An 18,152-nucleotide genomic window follows, 5' to 3' on the forward strand; every position below is an offset into this window, starting at 1 on the left:
CTTCCACAAATGTCATTGAGCATCTACTCTATAATTCTCTGTGCACTGTGGGTGATGACAGATGAACAAAACCCAGCCTTTGAACTCATGGTTTAATATAAATTACATTAATTGGAAGGATCTCCTATGAAGGAGCTCTTTCATACAGGTCTATTTTCTTTTATGTGTCACATAGTTCTGATCAATGAGGGCTTAAATATTTTTATTCCTCTATACTTATCTGTGTGATTCTCTTTTCTCCCTAGAAGTGTTCACCCAGAGATTTCTGTAGCCTCTTGGTGTTGATTAGCTATGGCATTTGTTTTAGAACAAAGATACTTGTAGGCAAGTAATTACAATAAAAAGTACTTGCTGTCTGTGTTTAGGTATATCTCTAGGCTTGTGTTTATACAGTTATTTTTTATTTTTTAATGTTTATTTTTGAGAGAGAGAGAGAGAGAGAGTGTGTGTGTGTGTGTGTGTGTGTGTGTGTGTGTGTGTGTGTGTATCCGAAGCAGTCTCCATGCTCTGAGCTGTCAGCACAGAGCCAGATGAGGGGCCCAAACTCACAAACGGCAAGATCATGACCTGAGACGAAGTCAGGCACCTAACTGACTGAGCCACCCAGGCGCTCCTATATGTTTATGGAAGAAGAAAAGGAGGCAGAATTAGAACACAGTGATTGGAGGAGGTACATGGATTTCTAATTCCCTCTCAAATGTATTTTGATTAAATGCTTTTAGTCCAAAGAAAGAAGGGTCAGGAAGCAGCTAAAGCAGTTAACTTCATGCAGAGTTGGAAAAGAATTAGAAGCTCAAACAAATGTCTGATCACTGGCCAAGCTAGGTTCAGACATGGGTGAGAGTCAGGAGAGAGATACCTGGGTAAGGTAGAAGGCCAGGGCTCACGGGACTTCCTCTCTACCACCTGCGGCTGCTGAGCCTCTGACTTGACCACCCTCGCAGGAAATAGTCTTCTTCATTCCAAGCATTTCCTTGAGTGAAGAACCACCGTGACTTTGATTCATGGCCTGTCCTTTGGAAGTCTATACTGGTGGGCTGGTTGCTGATGCTGTGTTCTCAAAATCTATTGGCCTGGAATAATACGCTGGCATTGAGCAGGGGAGGGAAAAAAAAAGAAGAAGAAGAAAACACAGTAAATACAGTACATCTGAACATTGGACTTTGTTAAAATAGAAATACTTGTCTCCCGGCCTCCCACATGTATTCAATTTAAATGCATGAAAGGAAATGTAATTTTGAGTGTGTCTTGAGGTTAGATTGAGCACCATGGAACTAGATTCAAGTAGATGAAATCAGATTGGATTTTGGAAGGCAATGAGAGGCCATCCCCCCAACCTCCCGAACCTCCCAGTGAAATTTACCTCACCACTGGGCAGGGAAGACCTAATGCGTTTTCCAAAAGTCTACAGCTCAAGCTGGTTTTTGGGTTTTTGGTTTTGTTTTTAATTTTTGTTAATGTTTGTTTATTTTTGAGACAGAGCGGGGGGAGGGGCAGAGAGAGAGAGAGAGAGAGGGAGACACAGAACCTCAAGCAGGCTCCAATCTCTGAGCTGTCAGCATGGAGCCCAACACAGGGCTTGAACTCACGGACCGTGAGCTGAAGTCGGATGCTTAACCGCCTGAGCCACCCAGACGCCCCTCAAGCTGGTTTTTAGTGACCTTTCAAAAGTTAATTCACCCCTGTGCACCTCAGCTTCCTCCTCTGTAAAATGGGGAGAGTCCCATCTATAGCATAAGTTTGCTGGGAGGCAGTAGGTAACTAGCGTAGAGAATCTAGTTCATGCTGGGCTGGGCACATAGCATATACTCAGCTAAGCGCGTTCCTTCCTAAATCGGTGCAAAAAAAGAAAGAGTTCTTTCTTGCCTTTAAATCCTAGATTTGAGGGGAAGCAACACACTGGGGAAATTCAAATTTTCTCAGACTTTCTCCACATGAGGAGGTTGCTAGGTCTGGCACATCTTGCAGATGCTGATGGTGTGGGCGCTAAGAAAGGTGGGGTGCTCTTTCATAGAGTCTAAGTATTGATTCAGTCTCTCTCCCTGGTTTGCTCACTCCCTACAGTTCGGGAGGGGATGGCTCCCTTGAGACCGTGACCACCTTACCAAGTAAGTACCCACCAGGGGCTCGAGTCTGTTCGCTGGTTCCCCCTGACCCCCGGGGCTTCCTGAGTGCCCCTCAGCTAAGAAAGAGGATGTAACATCATCTTTGCGGGCTGCCGCCGAATGGGAGGAGAGGCCCATGGACAGGTAGTTGAGGGGGTGGAATAAGCACTGATTTGGAGCCTTGACGCCTGGGCTCAGGCCCTGGCTCTTCTCTGTGCTCGCCCAGGGCAAGGTGGCCTAGGCCAAGTCACCAAACCTTCTGAGGCTCAGGCTTTTTCAACTTGTCCAGAGGGAACAGAGACAATCCAATGAGGTAGTGAGTATTCCCTGCACCGTGAACTGTGAAAGGAAGAGAAAGAAAGGGAGGAGGGAGGGAGGGAGGGCAGAAGCAAGAAAGGGAGTCAGAGAGAGAAGGAAAGAAAAGAAAGGAAATGGAAAGAGAAAAGAAAACCTGAGAGGCTCTTGCTGTTTCGGTGTTCCAACATCATTTCCACTCAGCCCCAGTCCCTGCCAGGCACACCCTCTGCCTCCCTGCCTCCCCTCACTGGAGACGGTCACGAAGCCCACTCTGGGGAGCGTGGACCAGACAGAGTGGACCTTCTGGCCTTCCTCTTAAAGTCTCCGTGTCCCGTTCACCCCCTTCTCTCCCAGATATCCTTCGGAAGTTTAACAGAAATCTCAGAGGCTACGCGGTGGGCACGGGTGACGCCAATGGCACAAATGCATTCCTTAATCAGGCTGTTCCTGGAGCAAAGGCTGGGTATGGCGTTCGGGGAGGAGGGCCTGCGGGGTAGAAAGTGGGAGGCACATGGTCGCTCGCCTTTGAGACTGTAATGCTGGCCTCCATGTGCAAAGGGGACATTCATCCGTTTGCAGCGATGATTTGAGAGGCCTTCAGCCACTCTCTTCCCTGGCTGCCCCTGTGACTAAGGCCACAGCGGGGAGGCTCGAGAGGCTGAAGCTGGGACAGGAGCCACGTCCCTGGAGGCTGAACTCCTGACCTTGCTTCATGGGGTGATGTGTTCTAATCATGCAACGAACCGACTAACCTTATCCCAGTTTTAAAACTCACTGTGACACAACGGTGCCAACGAGCTTCACTCTCCCCAAAGCCTCACAAGTGGCAGTTCCCCGAAAGCATCAAGGAGTGCCAGCAAATGAACAGACAAGCCGAGAATCTCCAGCCTTGGAGGCTTCTGGGGCCACATGTCATGGCCTATCCCTAGTCCTGCTATGGAGCTAATAGGAAATGCAATTGAGAAGCCAGAGGCAGCTAAAGTGGAATGCTCAGCACCCCCCTCCCCCAGGATGATCTCAGGAGGCCCCTCACCCTGCTTCTGGTGGCTCCAGCTGCCCGGGTTTCTTTGCTCCTGACCCAGCCATCTGAGCCTCCATCACACTGTCACCTTCCTGCTCAGGCCCACGCCCTTCTAGCTGATGGGCACATCCTTCCAACCTGCTCACTCAGCCGGGGAAGACCTTTCTGGATGGCAGAAACATCTGGGGACAGAGGGACCCACCAGCAGGTCCCAGGGGATCATCATGCTGTGGCTCCATGTCACCCACACCTGTAACAGGGGCCTGAACTAGTGGGGCGCTTGGGGTGCTTGAGATCTAGTCTTTCCATGAATTATCTATCAACCCAGGCACGTGCGCAGTATATGTTTATTCCCCACCCCATTCTAAAAGAAGCATCTTACTAAGTTTACCAAAAACATACGAACAAGTAACATGTACGTTAGAAAAATCACAGCCACTGGTGGTGGGAAGATGGGGAAGAAGCAGCTGTGTCAATCTGAGCCTTTTTACAGTTATCATGCCTGAGCATCAAACTCTCAGCTTCCTAGCAGCCAGAGTAAAAAGAGAAAGCATGTTAAAACGTTTATAGATCTGGTTTCAGGATCTATACTGGTCCTTCAAAGGAGATCAATGGAATCCCAGAAGAGTCCTAAAAAGGAGACCACGAGTAACAAAGACAGTTGACAATACCCTTGACTACAGCTTTAGGACAAACATATGAGTGGCTTTTCAAAGGGTTATTTGTTGTAATAAGTCTTCAGAACAGGCAAGTAGCTCCTTGTCCTTGAGCCTCAGGATCTCTGGCAGTTCATGCAATGGGGATAATGCCATGGAAACCTCCAGTTCAGGCCCTTTAGGAGGAAAAATCCAGGCACTGTTCCTCAGTAGGACTGATTTCCTCTCCTTCTCAGGGAACTTATGAGCCAAGTCCAGACTCTGGTACAGAGGATGAAAGATGACCATGTGAGTCGGATTTATGGTTATTTTTAAGCACTAATTTTCTAACCCACTAAAGTCCCCAAATGGAGTGGTCTGCTGTGAAAACAGTGAGCCCTGTCACTAAAGGCATTTAAGCAGTGGTAGGAGAGCCCATATCCAAGGCCCTGGAGGAGATTACACCCATGGTGGTGGGGGTGGGGTGTCATCACTGATCACAATGATCTTGAAAGTCCCTCCTGATGCTAAGGTTCTGTGGTCTATAAATCAGCCTCTAAAATTCTTTCAGCTCCGAGATTCTGATTCTATTATTTTGAGTGGGCAAGGAAGTCTTAGAAGGTTGACTGGATTTCCTAGAGCTCTGGCATTATTTGTGTGTTTGTTGGAAATCATCAAGCATTTTCCTCCTGTATAGAGAGTGAATTTCTACAAGGACTGGAAGATTATCACGGTGCTGATTGGAGGCAGCGATTTATGTGACTACTGCACGGATTCGGTAATGGGGGCAGCCGGGCCTACTCATTGCTCCTGACATTGACCAGTAGGCTTGGGGGTCCTCTTTGAGAACAGGCCCTGGAACCAAGGCTGGGACTGTCCAGCTATGCCTCTGTGTGTGTGTGTGTGTGTGTGTGCACGCGCAAACACACACACACTCACACTCCTCTTACCCCGTGACCCTCAGATTTCTGGCTCCACCTCCACGTCCCAGGTGGTAGATGTGGTGCTTCTACTCTCCTCTTACAATTCCAGAAAACCCAGAAAGCGGGGAAAGTGTGTAGACCCCCACAGTGGGAGGGAGGACCTGCACATTCACCTCCTAAACTAAAGCTTATCTTCGGGCTGGCCCATCTTTGGTGACAGCAAGGAGTCAACTGTTCCGATTCTGACACGATGAGCTGGTCACAACCAGGGGCCAGAGGGAGAAGAAGTCCTTTGCGTGGAGCCGGAGGGGGGCCTTCAACTGGCCCCCTACCCTCTCCCCTGAACCAGCCCCTCACCTCCCTCCTCTCTCTTCCCAGAATCTGTATTCTGCAGCCAAGTTTTTTGACCATCTCCGCAATGCCTTGGACATCCTGCATAGAGAGGTGGGTAGGGGTTCCCACAAGGGGTTCTTGAGCTGGACACAGCTCAAGAATGTGGGGGGTAAAGGTGGATGGAGACAAGAAGGTAAGATGCCCCCTCCCCCGAAGGAGACAGCCAAGGGCGTGGGCTCCTCCCTTTTCTAGAGTTTGGGCCCTACCCCAAGGATGCCTATTCCATTTGGAATCAACACAGAAGGATCTCAGGCTTGAAGAAAAGTAGGCAGCTCGTGTGCTAATCATCCCCTACCACCACCTGGGACATTGCCTAGGGGCAGCAGCATGGTGGCTCCAAGGCTGGGCCCTGCACTCTGAGCCGTAGGCTGTATCTGGAGCAAGCCCCTCTCTGGTCCTGCTCCCAGGAGCTTATTCCCTTTCTACCCCCCTGACATGGGGAAGCCGCTCCAGCAGCCCAGTGGGGGGCACTCCAACCACCACCTGCTTCTCTGGGCGGCTGAGTCTTCATGCCTGCTCAGCAGAGTGGGTCCAGGTTGGGCTAGAGGGAAATGGCAAATGGGGCACCTATCCCAGCACATTTGAAGCTTGCTGACTGATGGCTGAATAGAGCTGAACCATCAGGAGTTGGACTCCGTTCTGCCATATTGTCCCACGCCAGGAGGCGCCACTCACGCTGTAGCTCATGTGGGCACCGTAGCCTTCAGGGACCTAGGCGGTCATCTGTGTAGAGGCCTTCCCAAGACTCCACTCAGGGACAACTGAGCTGGAGTTCTGTAGGGACCCCAGAGCTAGTCCCACTTCTCAGGACCCTAAGGCAGTTTGAGGGAGAAGCCCCCAGAGCCCCTCTCTCACCTGCAGCCTTTCCCTTAGGTGCCCAGAGCCCTGGTCAACCTGGTGGACTTCATGAACCCCAGCGTCATGCGACAGGTGTTCCTGGGCAATCCAGACAAGTGCCCTGTGCAGCAGGCCAGGTAGGCAGGTGCTGGCTGCCCCAGAAAGAGAAGCACTGACCCCCTGGTCTGGCTCATACAGTGGTGACGCCTCAGGGTCTTTGTGACTTGGTTTGTCTATGTGTCCAAGTCTGTAAAGGGGGTCTTAGGAGCGCCCCCTTCTGAGAGGTTGGGGACATGGCCCCCCTTACTGAACCTCTGTGACATGGGAGCCACAAAGGAGAAGGTCAGGGCTGGGACAAAGGCTGGTGTTTGAGAAACAGTGTAGTCCAGCCTGTGAAAAGGGGAACCGTGTAGGGATGTATACGTACATGGTCAAGTTGGAACAGAAAGTGAGGAAATGATCCACAGAATTCGGTTACCTTTACGGGGAAGGAGCAAATTGGGGAACTTCAGAATGGGTGTGTTTTGTTTCTGACGCAGGGTGAGAGGTGCACAGGTACATGTTTCATTCATCTTCATACCTTATATGTACATTTATTTATTTAACCAATAGTTTCACAGAACCAACTGTGTGCCTGGCACTGTTCTGAGTACTTTAGAGATAATATCTGCTTTAACATTAAGTGCATTTCGTGAGCGTGAAATAATTCATGATGAAATTCATTCAGACTCATTATGAATTCACAGTTCACGATGAAGGGGGACACAGTGAGACACTAGTGTGAACTAAGGAGGTATCCGAGGGCGTGAGCATCAGAGGCCCCCAAATATAGGCTCCCATACCAAGGATGCATTTTAATTTTATTCTTAAGAATTAAACACTGAATTTTCATTGCCTAAATTCATTTGTTCGGCATAACTTGCCACAGGCCCTGTGCCGACAGTCAGATACTGGTTCTCTATGAGTATGAGAGGGTGTTCACTCACGTGCCCTTGGGACTTTGTCCAGTCCCTGTGTCAGGCCGGGAACCTGCCCCTGAGAACAGGCATCAGAGCCGCGGGGCACATGTGCTCCTAAGGGGGGGGGGGGGCAGCTCAAGCGAACAGAACCAGTTCTGACCAGAGCTTCAGCTCCGGGTCCCCCTGCCTCCCCCTCTTTGTGCAGCATTTTGTGTAACTGCATTCTGACCCCTCGGGAGAGCTCCCAAGAGCTGGCCAGGCTAGAGGCCATCACCCAAGCCTACCAGGTGAGACCAAGAAAGGCACCATCCGGGGTGCCCTCCCCCTACTCAGTCAACACAACAGCGCTTGGGGAAGGGAAGAGCTATTCGAGGTTTGAGGACATCACCCTCTGGGCCCCTTCCTCTGCCCCACCTCGCTGAAGTGTCTCAGGCACCTTGGTTAGAGTCATCCCAAAGGGATCCAGGTGACAACGCCCTTGTGGCCCAGCTGCCCTCGGTGGCTTAACCCCGTGCTCAGCCTGAAGAGGTCAGTAGTTATAGGTGCTCCATGGGTGGGCCTTTTCCTCCCCTGCACCCTGGAGGCCCAGCTGCCCCCATCCCTCCCCCGTTCTTTCCCCCTCCTCACCAGGCAGACCACAAACAGGGGGGTTAGAGGCCCTGAGCCTGTGGCCTTCTGGAGACCCTGCTCAGGTTTTTATTCCTTGTGGCACTTCCTGTATGGCTCTTCAGATTTTGCAATTCCCTTAAAAGAAAGGTGAACCAACTGGTTTCCAGTTCTCTGGAAAGAGATTTGCAGTCACACGTGTTTGTGCTCTTGAGGGAAGGGCTGAGTCACCCCCTCATGCGGGGAGATGGGGGCAGGGATGCTACCCACCACTCCCTTGCTTCCCCCACTGGGCTTTCGGGCCCCCCAGGGCCGGTGTTGAAAGCACCCCGCGTGTACCCACAGAGCAGCATGCGTGAACTGGTGGAGTCAGGCCGCTATGACACAAGGGAGGACTTCTCCGTGGTACTGCAGCCTTTCTTCCGCAACATCCGGCTCCCCGTCCTGGCGGTACGCTCCCTGCTCTCCCCGTTGGGGCTCCTGGGAGGAGGAAGAAGAAATTCAAGGCAGAGTTGCCAAGGGCTTTCAGGAGAGTGTGAATACAATGGGGAAGAGGCAGGCAACTCTCCCGGTGCTAGTCTGGCTGTACAGCCTCCTTGGGCACCTGAGCTGTGTTCCTAGAGGCAGCCGGATGTGGGATGTTTTCATTACTACTGATAGTGACCTCCATTTTGTTAAGCACCTGCTATGTGCCAGGCCCTGGGTCTGCCGTAGTAAAATCTTCACAACTACCTTTGAGAGGAGTGTCTTCATCCCCACATAACAGGCTCAGAGGGGTGAAGTATCCTTCCTACAATCACATAGGGAAAGAGGGACGGAGAGGCAAGATTTGAACATATCCAACTTCAGATTATACACTTTATGCCACACACGGACCACCGAAGTGATAAAGGAGGGTTCTGGGTAATGGGTCCCCCTATCCCCCGGCCATGCTCTCCACCTGACACACTGAGCCAAAGAGCTCTGTGTGTGCACTGGGGTGGGGACTCGGTTCTCTCCTCCTGGGCCTCCATCCACAGGGTCTCGCCTAGTTGGAGGGGAGCTGGAAGAGGCCTTGAGCGCCCCTGATCACCTCAAGAGAGATGAGGGTGTTGGTTGCCCTGGTGTCAGCTTTGCCCAGGCCTGCCCCAAAGCTCTGCCCCACTCTCCCCACCAAGACCACTGGAACCAGCTGACCAAGGCCTGGGAAGGAGCTTTTCCTAGCTGGCTTGCCAAGACTCCTCAGGGACTAGGATCTCATTCCCTCAACCATGGCATGGGCTAGGGCATTGCACAACTGTGCCTGAAAATAAATATAACACTTTTTAAAAACATTAAATAAGTGGCATTGTGGGGCCAGAAAGGAGAATGGGGGGTTGGGGTCACCCAAAGCTATTGATCTGTGGGATTGCTCTTATCTCCCTGTTGAGGTGAGCAGACCTTGTAGAAGGCCTCTTGGGAGCTTCCCTAGAGGGAAGGGGGCACCGAGTGGTCAACCCCAGGGGTCAGGCCGATCAGCTGCAGCCCCCTCTTTACCCTCCATACCAAAAGGATCTTAAATCCATTTTTCTGTTTCAGGATGGGCACCTGGATATATCCTTCTTCGCCCCAGACTGTATCCACCCAAGTCAGAAATTCCACTCCCAGCTCTCCAGAGCCCTTTGGGCCAATATGGTAAAATAAGTGGGGTATCCCTGGGTCTCTGGGGCTCTAGTCTAGCAAAGCACCAGCACCTATAGAATGGTGCCTGTTCCTGGCCTCCCTTTGCAAGTAAGGCGTAAAGGAGCAGTGGCTGGCCCAACTGCAGAAGTCTATAGAACCGAAAATATGGAGTCCTTAGGATTCTCGGATCAACTTCACTCTCTCCTTTGTGCTTTGAGCTGTGAGGAGGGACTCTCTTCGGAATGCCAGGCAGACCCCTCACATTCATTCAATATGTTCTACGTGCCAGCAGCTAGGCGAGGCGGTGTAAACCATGTTATCTCAGCCTCTCGCCAGGCCTGCCAGCCAACTCTCAGGAGTTTCTAAGGAAGCCGAGTCCTGGAGACGCGGAGACACTTGCCCAGCATCCCCCAGCAGAGCCAGGAGAGGAGGCCAAACCCCCTGACCTCAAGCTGTGAGCTGTCCCCGCTGCCAGGTGCTGCCAGGGAATGTTTGCTTCAGCGGCAGCAAATTAGTGCACCTGATCTCTCTTTTCTTCCCCAATAGCTTGAGCCACTAGGAAGGAAAACAGATACCCTGGACCTGATGGCAAATATATCCCTCTCCTGCCCTCCTCAGGTAATGGGGGAGGACCTGCCTTGCCCCTCTCCAGACACCACAGCTCAGACCTTGCCCTCACCTGGTCCTGGCCAGGGGGACTTTAGAAGGTGAACAGGAGGACTTTAGAAGGAAGGAAGTGGCTGGGAACTGAAAGCAGAGGAGAGAGCGCAGAAGCCCTTCTTTGACAAGATGAGAGAAGCAGGTGGTGGGGGTGGGAAGCCCAGGCCAAGCAGAGGCAGAGAATCCAGACGAGAGCTGTGGGTTCATGGGAAGGTGGGGGTGGGGGCAAGAAGCCAGAAGTGTGGCAAGAAGGCTCATTTTAGCAACAGCGCTTGGGGCCGCTGGGAAAGTCTGACTGCGGGTCAGGAGCCTTCGTGAGAAGCCAGGCGGCTCTGAAGTTGTGGTTAGTGGTCTTAGAGCCAGGAGTGGGAGCTCCCAGCAGGGCCGGGGGTCAAATAGGAGAGCTGGCAAAGGGCACCAGGGAGTTGGTGGAGGAGGGGCCACTGGGGCAGGACTCAGCTCAGGGCTCCTTTTAAGGAGGAAAATGTTAAGTGGTTGTTAAACTTGATTTCAGGCCTAGGGTGGGGGCAGGTTCCCACTGCCTTCAGCTCCCTTTCCTAGGCCCTGTCTTAACAGCTTTTTAACCAAATAAGGCGGAAGCCAGAGGGCCCTCAGGCGGGAGGTGGTTAAAGCAGAAGGGCCTGACCCAGCCTGACCCTTTCCCTGCTGGGTCTGGCGGCCTCACCCTCTCCTGCCCTGAGGGCTGAGCAAGAAATTGACTGGCAGCTCCCCCATGTGTCTACCAGGGCTCCAGGGAGCCTGGGCACCCTAGCTCACACCCATGCTCCCTACCTGCTGCCTCCCCCAGCCCAGCCTCGTGCACCATCAGGAGGGCAAGGGCGGTGGGAAGGAGGCATAGAGAATGAAGGCAGTGAGGGCAAAGGGCTGGGTTGCTGGGTCTAGTGCTTGGAGCGAAGGAATAGGCAAACGATGTAACACGGATGCCTCCAGCCCGGTGGTCAGATCTGCTGAAGGGCTGGGGCGAGGTCCCAGAGGGAGCCCTACTGTGCCAGGTGTAGACTGTTTAATTGCTAGGTCCTGAGGCTGTCCAGGAGTTTCCAGGGGAGGGGTCAGGCAACCTACATAATGGGGGCATTTGGGGACTCAGAGCAGTGGCTGTGAACCATACCAGAGCTATTTCAGTGTTTTGACAACCCGGATGTCCATCCTGAACATCAGCCATGGAAAATCCTCTCCGATCTGTCAATTGCCTTTCCGTTAAATAGTAAACGTAATAACTCCTTCCAGGGACCGGTCATTCGCTCTTCCTCCCCACAAACATTTATTAAGTACCAGGTCGGAGCCCAGGTACCGGGTCAGGGAGAGCTCTGTCACCATGGGCCTCAAGGGGATCTGTGCCACTCTCTGCCCCAAACCAGGCAAGGAGCCACAAAAGGGTGCCACTTCAAACCAGCACGTCGGGCCACAGTGGGCTCTGCTCCAGCTTCTGGGCTGAGCCTGACTGAGCCATTGGTAAGCAGAGGAGAGCAAAGCCAGCCTCTTAGAACTGGAGAAGCCCAGCCTGGGAGAAGCGGTTGCCAGGCAACCCCAGAGCCCGTTCCGAAAGGATCCATCTGTTGGCCAGCCCCGCTTCCCCACACCAGGCAACGCAGCACCCTGCGTCCCCCTGGCCCATCTGCTCCCTCCCGAGCTATATAAAAGTCCACCAACATCTCAGTGCGAGCCGACAGGGGCCAGGCAGAACATATTTTAGTCCTAGCTGTGTCTAAACATAGAGGCAACAGGCAGGACCCAGCGGGGAGAAGGGGGCCCGGATGGATGGGAGCACTGGAGAGCTTTCTCAGCCTCCTCCCTGCTCCTCCCCCTGCCCTAGGCAACTGTGAGGTATTCTGCCAGGCGGGTCGGGCACGTAATAGCACTCCATGGATTTCTGTCAGACTTTCAGGTCGGACACATGATCTTCCAGCCAGCTTTTGATTAGCCGCTCTGTGGACTGCGACCGCTGTCCCCTTTCTGCTCTCATTGCCTCTCTGCCCACGCCTCCCCTAACCCAGGGCAGCCGGCTGTGGCTTCTCTCCAGGCTTTGAAGAAACCAGCTGGAAAACCAACATGGGTCTCTCTCTGTTCCTATTCCTCTTGTCCTCTCTCTGCCTTTGTCCATGTTAACCTCCTTCTCCATGAAGTTCATCTCTGCCTGCATTCCTGGAGGCAAAGCCACCATGGTTGGACTGTCTTTCTAGTCACTGTCTCTTCTTGTTTCCCAAATGGGGACATTCTCCCACTTTCCTGTCCCACCTCGATTCCCTTTTTCTGTCTCCACATCCCCTCGCTCAGATTTGTCGGTTTCCACAGTTTTCTGTTAAATTTCTCTGCCCAGACTTCCCCAGCCCGTGTCTTCATTTCTCCTTTCTTAAACTCCAGTTCTGTTCTTCTAACCTGGAAGAGATGTTTCCTGCTGGGGTGCCCTGGGTGGCGTAAGGTTGCCCAGAAGGCAGCTTAAACGTATTGCCAGGGTATCAACAAAGCGGGGAACCAGAGACAGACACCGAGAAGGGAGAGGACAGAGAAAGAGAGAAACTGAAATAACGTTAAGTGCTATTTCACCAATCTTTCATCTTGAGAAAAAGGAGAGGTCTGCTGGGTTCTCTTATATTTACTTTACTGCCTAGCAGTGTTTCTCTTTTGAATTACATATGGGGGACACTATTATATTTTGAATGCTTTGGACTTCTAAATCCTGCCCCACCTCACCATCACCCCAAACTCAACAAACATCCAACCAAAAAATTATTTTTGAGTAAGAAATGTCAAAATAGGCACTATTTGTCTCCCCAAACCGTCTGATCCTTAGGACTTCCCTATTTCTGTATTGTTGTGGTTTTCACAGGTCTGTGGGTGTGGGACATCGGGTGCCCTATCTGATAGGAGCCTTCCTAGTGCCCCCCCACCTGTCCTCTTTTCCTTTCCTCCTGCCACCACCTCCATTCACATCCTCATCACTTTGTGTGCTAAACGTCCTGTGGCCCTTCCCACCATAAAAACAACAGAGAATTCTATAACCTTAGGATCTCATCAGGGAGGGCCTTGGCGTCCTGTGGGTGGGATGTGTCCTGTAATAACTGAGCTATTCCTCCCAAGGCATCTCTATGGCGTCTACTTAAACTTCCATGCTCTCAAGGCCGCACCTTTCAACTGGCTGCCCAGTTGTGAAATCAGATTAGTCGGTCATGAACCAGCACGTTTGGAATGGGATGGGACTGGGTAGAGAGGCCAAGGGCATTCCATATAGTACTGTTATGTCCTCCTTCCTGTCACTAGCACCAACCCCCACCCCCCGCACCCTCCCTCGTCTTCTTCTTATCTCAGACAAGCCTTCCAAACCCTGCCTCATGTGGTAGGTATGCCCCCTGGAATGTAGGCCCCCTTTGGGTAGGTGCCTAGGCTTGACTGTACCCTCCTCGTTTGGTCTGAGCAACACAGGACAGAAGAAAACCTCCACTCCTTCCCTGAAGAACCTCACACCTAGTAACACAGCCAAGACGAACATGACCTTCCCTGTAGCCACTGACTCACGGTGCTGATTCATGACAGGTGGCTGTGCTGGCACTGGCCACCCCAGGCAGGCCACACCATCTCTGCACGGCCCTGCCTAGGAGAACACACGCCCTGGTGCTGGCATCCCATCAGCTTCACTTTCTACCTACTGGCGTTACAGATCTAGCTTCAGAGAGCCAGTCAGACTCGCTGCAATCAGTCCCTTTTCCACCTTATCAGCTCCACGCTAGGCCCTTCCACCGCTGTGACTCACGCATGCACTATGTGGTCAATGGTCAATAAACAAGGCTACCTCTCTGCCACTGCCCTGGACCTGTTCTCATTGTTCCTGCTCTGGCCTCACTCGCCACAGCATTCCAGTGTCTCCTTGACCTCTGACCCCTTTGACTCAGTCTCCCCTTTCTGGCCTCTCCTCCAACCCTTGGGTCATGTGACCAAACCGACTCTCCAGTTGGCCTTTCAGGACTCCCAGAAGGGCAGGGTGAGTCTTTGCCCCCTGGTTGTTCCTGTGCTGGCCACTCTGGGGCTAGCTCCAGCCCCCAGACCCTGTACCCAGTCAGGTCTCCCTTGACATGGTGGGGAAAACCATTGGTGACCCTCCACGCACTGAGTCTCCTACTTGAGGTCCATATGTCCCCAGATCCTGTAGCCAATTCTTCAGCAATTACTGCACGTACTGGACACACTGGTCTCTGAGGCTTTACTTCCTCACAGCGTCATCTCATGCTTTCTGCCTGACCGGGTTGTGGGCCTCTTTGTACCTTCCCCTCATCGTAGCACCTAGAACAGGGCTCTGAACACGTGGGCCGCTTACACACACGTAGGTCAGTTATTTGTAGAATGCTCCCACATTGCCCTCCTCGGATGGGGAATGCTCAGCGGCTGCCAACAATATCAGCTGAGACAAGCCCAGTTAGCCATGGTGACGTGCCATCGTGAGCCCTCCGCGGCCTTGCACGCTTCCTGCCCTTGGCTCTCAGTACTCATCCGGCCCATGTTTCAGCTAGGAAGGCTGAGCCTCAGGAGGAGGGAGAGACACGTGGGGGTTCCGGGGAGCCAGGATCGGTGCCGGGCCTGCAGTGTTGCACATGCAGACTCAGTCCTCCAAGGCCACTGCTGAGTCCCTCACTTCCTCTTCCTCCGCCTGACCGACAAGCTCTTTCACTGGCCTGACCCTGCTGTGAGAAAGGCCTGTCCAGTCAGACCCCACTCTGCACTCACTACCTGCTCTCTACCTGGACCAGGTCCCTCCCCTGTACTGGACCTCAGTTGCTCCTCATCTGTAAAATGGGGGCTTTCGGGGGTTGCAAACTCAGAGGCCAGGCCAGGCAGGAACACGATTGGGTGGATGGGACTAGGTATCGGACAGGAGGCAGTGGGAGGGCCGGAACTGAAGACCATGCACCTTTTCTTAAAGCATTCAGACTCTTCTTCTCTCCTCCCCACCCCTCTTCTTTTTTAACACCAGTCAGGCCAAAATAAAGGAGAACAAAACAAAATGTCTTCTGGCTCAGTTTAGCCCACGGGCAGTCAGTTTTCAACCGCTGGAACTGATCCCCAGGGACCCCCCTCCTCCAACAGGCTGGTTCTTCTTTCTTATTCCCATTTTAACCTAAATGTTTCGGCCATTCCACAGAGCACGTCTGGTGAAACTGTTGGTGGCCCTAGGCCACTTGCTAACTCCTGGTCTCAGGTTTACTAACTTGTTCTCGCTTCTTATCATTTTTACATTTTCTCATTACTTTGTGTTTCCCCTGTTTCTCCTTTGCCTACTTCCTTCTTCCTGCTTCAATTAACCCTCACCTGTGACTGAATGCACTTGGATCTTGACCGGGCTTGGGAGAAAACCAATTGTGAAATAGGTTAGGACATGAAGAGGCTGTCTCACAATAAAAATAAGACCACAGTACATGAAGCCAACCTGAAGGGAGTAAGACACAAAGTTCAAAGGAGGCAAGGGAAAAAAAAAGATGAAAATATATTGATCGTCAATACTTTCTGGAAAAGAAAAAAATGCTATAATGCGGATCTCTTGGAGAAGGTACAAAGGAAATAAAAGCGATCATTCTGAGGATTAGGTAGATAGACGTTCTGTTGCTACAGTGAAAACCAAACCCTAGAACCCTGAGAAGAACATGCACGGAACCCTTTTGAGGTCTCTGCACTTCCTGCCAAAGCTGTTACATAAAACCCTTCAGAGGATGAATTAAATTAAGTTTAGGCGGTTCTTACTATTGAAATGCAGACGAGTCGTGTTAAATAAATCGAGAGGACGGCATTGTTAGTCCTCTTTCCTAAGTAACCTTCGAGGCTGTCAGATAAGCTCTCCCTGTGGTTTCTGTTCTCTTTTAGAACGAGCCCTTCCTGAGAACTCCCCGGAACAGCAACTACACCTACCCCACCAAGCCGGCCATTGAGGTAACCCCTGACGCACGTCTGCCTCTCTCAGGGACAAAGCATTTCTACCTGCCAGTGACTCAGGGTGTGGTACGCTTTCCAGAGTCTGAGCTTAAGCAGAAATGCACCCATCTTACATACTGGAAATTGGAATGTGAAAAAAAAAAAAAAAAAAAAGGTTCCTGAACCATGAAATTCCCGGTTTGTCCTAACATGTTCTCAAGTGCTTACTGACATCAGCAACCAACTAGACGAAGTGCCAGTGGATTGGCTTTCGTGAACCTTTGCACAGACCTCATTTCTGATTAGGCTGCTCAGCCTTTCAAGCAGGGGTGAGGGGGAGGTGGTGGGTTTGATGAGCCATAGACTTCCGGTAAGGTGGAAGCTGAGTGGGAAGAGCCTCAGTTCCAGGGGCCGGGCCCAACAGGAAGCTGACACATATCCAGGTGGGTCCCCAGGGCTTGTCTGATTCAAGTCAATTGTTCTAGCTCTGAGGAACCCCGAAGGTTCAAGGCCCGTGGCTTTAGGGACTGCTTACTCCAAAGATGGCCTGAAGATGCTTTGCCACGCAGGCCTGGTCCAGACAAGATCCGTCAGCCACCAGGACGGGGGCTCAACCACCAGTTTCAGCTAAGCACCTATGGCATATGTCCAGTCTTGTGCTGGGGCTGGAGGGAACTCAGAGAAGTATCAGACATAGTCCTCTCCTTGAGGAGTTTGAGGTCATTCCATAATGAGCACTTACGATGTGCCTAGCACTGCTCCAGAGAGACAGAGCAGACCAGACAGATGGGTTCCACCCCTCAGGGAGCTTACAATCTACTGGAAGAGGCATCGGATACCTAGCTCTATGTGATCCTTTCAGCTCTGAGGGCGGCTCCGTGGGAGGTGATTTGAGAAAGTGTGAAGGGGCAAGAGAGGGGTGGCAAGTTCTGATGAGCCTCACAGACCAGGCCTCTCTGAGGAGGGGAGCTAGGAGCTGGGATGCACGTGATGAGAAGTCCCTGGCCATCTGGAAAGCCAAAGCCGGGGTCCCAGGCAGGGCTAAGAGTGCAAGGGCTCAGAAGTGGGGCTGAGTTCGGGGACTGGAGGAAGAGACAGAAGGTCGGAGTGGCTGTGGGCAAGTGAATAAGGGGGAGAGCGGTGGGGTGGTGAGCTCAGAAGGGTTGTCAGAGCCCAGGTCACAGTGAATCTGAATTCCCGAGGAAGAAGATGAGGCTTCAAGTAGAGAGACATGGGAAGGCCCTGGACCTTCTGGGAGAGGGGAACACAATCTGGTTCACTGCGTGGAAAGATCTCCCTGACCAGTGTGGGAAATGGGTCGAAAGCAGCAGGAGTGAGTGAAGACCTTTCATAAGCCAGCGGGAGCGCTGAGGCTAACTTGTATGAAATTCTTCAAGGACGGTTAGATGCTGAGCTCTGGGGAATGAGCCATGTCAGTCTCAAGGCTGTCCAGCTTCTCTGGATTCTCTCAGGCTCCCATTAGCCCAACGGAGGCTTGTCCCAGGCAAACCATGGCCCCAAATCCACTATAACCGAAATGTCAGCTGCCTCCTGTCAACGAGGCATTGATTTACTTATCGGATTCCTGACTGGAGCAGGCACTATGCTAAGTGCTGGGTAGATGAGGTGAGCAGAGAGCTCTCTGCCTGCCCTCTTGGATCTTACAGCCTCATGAACCTTTACTTCTGCTGCTAAAAGTTAAACCCCAGGCCTAGAAGGTGTTATTTTTTTCAATACCTTGCCATTTAAAGTAGCCACAGACAAAAATAAAAAATTAAAAAATTAAAAAAAATAAAAATAAAGTAGCCACAGACAGGTACCATCAACATGACCGAGGAACTTGTTAGGCATGCCGAATCCCGAGCATCACCCCAGTCCTACTGACTCAGAATCCGTGTCCGACAAGACCCCCAGGGGATTCGGGTGCCCTGGTGCAGGGTATAGCACGTGGCTCTTCCCTTGTGACAGATGAGCGTGCTCAAAGTCCAACCTGCATTGGTTACAGCTGCAGGGAGCATGCTTGTCTCTGGCTCACCAGCTAGTTGAGACATTTCTAAAGGGTTCCCAGCTAGAGAACTTCTTTGAAGCTGCTTTTTCCCAGATGTTTGTCCTCTGCACACAAGCATGTTCTTGATTTCAATAGAATTTCCACATCAGTG

The 18,152-nt window shown here is 52.0% G+C and overlaps 1 protein-coding gene and 1 long non-coding RNA gene across 2 annotated transcripts in view; one reads left to right on the forward strand and one right to left on the reverse strand.

Moving 5' to 3' along the window:
- Positions 1 to 18,152, forward strand: part of PLB1 (phospholipase B1) — a 143,141-nt gene that overhangs the window by 102,683 nt on the left and 22,306 nt on the right. The window contains exons 35-45 of the mRNA XM_078444836.2: positions 2,065 to 2,108; positions 2,757 to 2,865; positions 4,316 to 4,367; positions 4,756 to 4,836; positions 5,360 to 5,425; positions 6,248 to 6,348; positions 7,376 to 7,457; positions 8,122 to 8,226; positions 9,334 to 9,429; positions 9,964 to 10,035; positions 15,946 to 16,011. Coding sequence (XP_078300962.2) covers positions 2,065 to 2,108; positions 2,757 to 2,865; positions 4,316 to 4,367; positions 4,756 to 4,836; positions 5,360 to 5,425; positions 6,248 to 6,348; positions 7,376 to 7,457; positions 8,122 to 8,226; positions 9,334 to 9,429; positions 9,964 to 10,035; positions 15,946 to 16,011 — 874 coding nt within the window. The remainder of the gene's footprint in view (positions 1 to 2,064; positions 2,109 to 2,756; positions 2,866 to 4,315; positions 4,368 to 4,755; positions 4,837 to 5,359; positions 5,426 to 6,247; positions 6,349 to 7,375; positions 7,458 to 8,121; positions 8,227 to 9,333; positions 9,430 to 9,963; positions 10,036 to 15,945; positions 16,012 to 18,152) is intronic.
- On the reverse strand, positions 444 to 9,349 carry LOC145715354 (uncharacterized). The gene is made up of 2 exons (XR_014137397.1): positions 8,120 to 9,349; positions 444 to 1,086 (listed from the first exon to the last, which is right to left on the reverse strand). It is a non-coding gene; the product is annotated as an uncharacterized LOC145715354 (long non-coding RNA).

The sequence above is a fragment of the Panthera onca genome, chromosome A3 (assembly GCF_046562875.1).
Source record: "Panthera onca isolate mPanOnc1 chromosome A3, mPanOnc1 haplotype 2, whole genome shotgun sequence".
NCBI lineage: Eukaryota > Metazoa > Chordata > Mammalia > Carnivora > Felidae > Panthera > Panthera onca.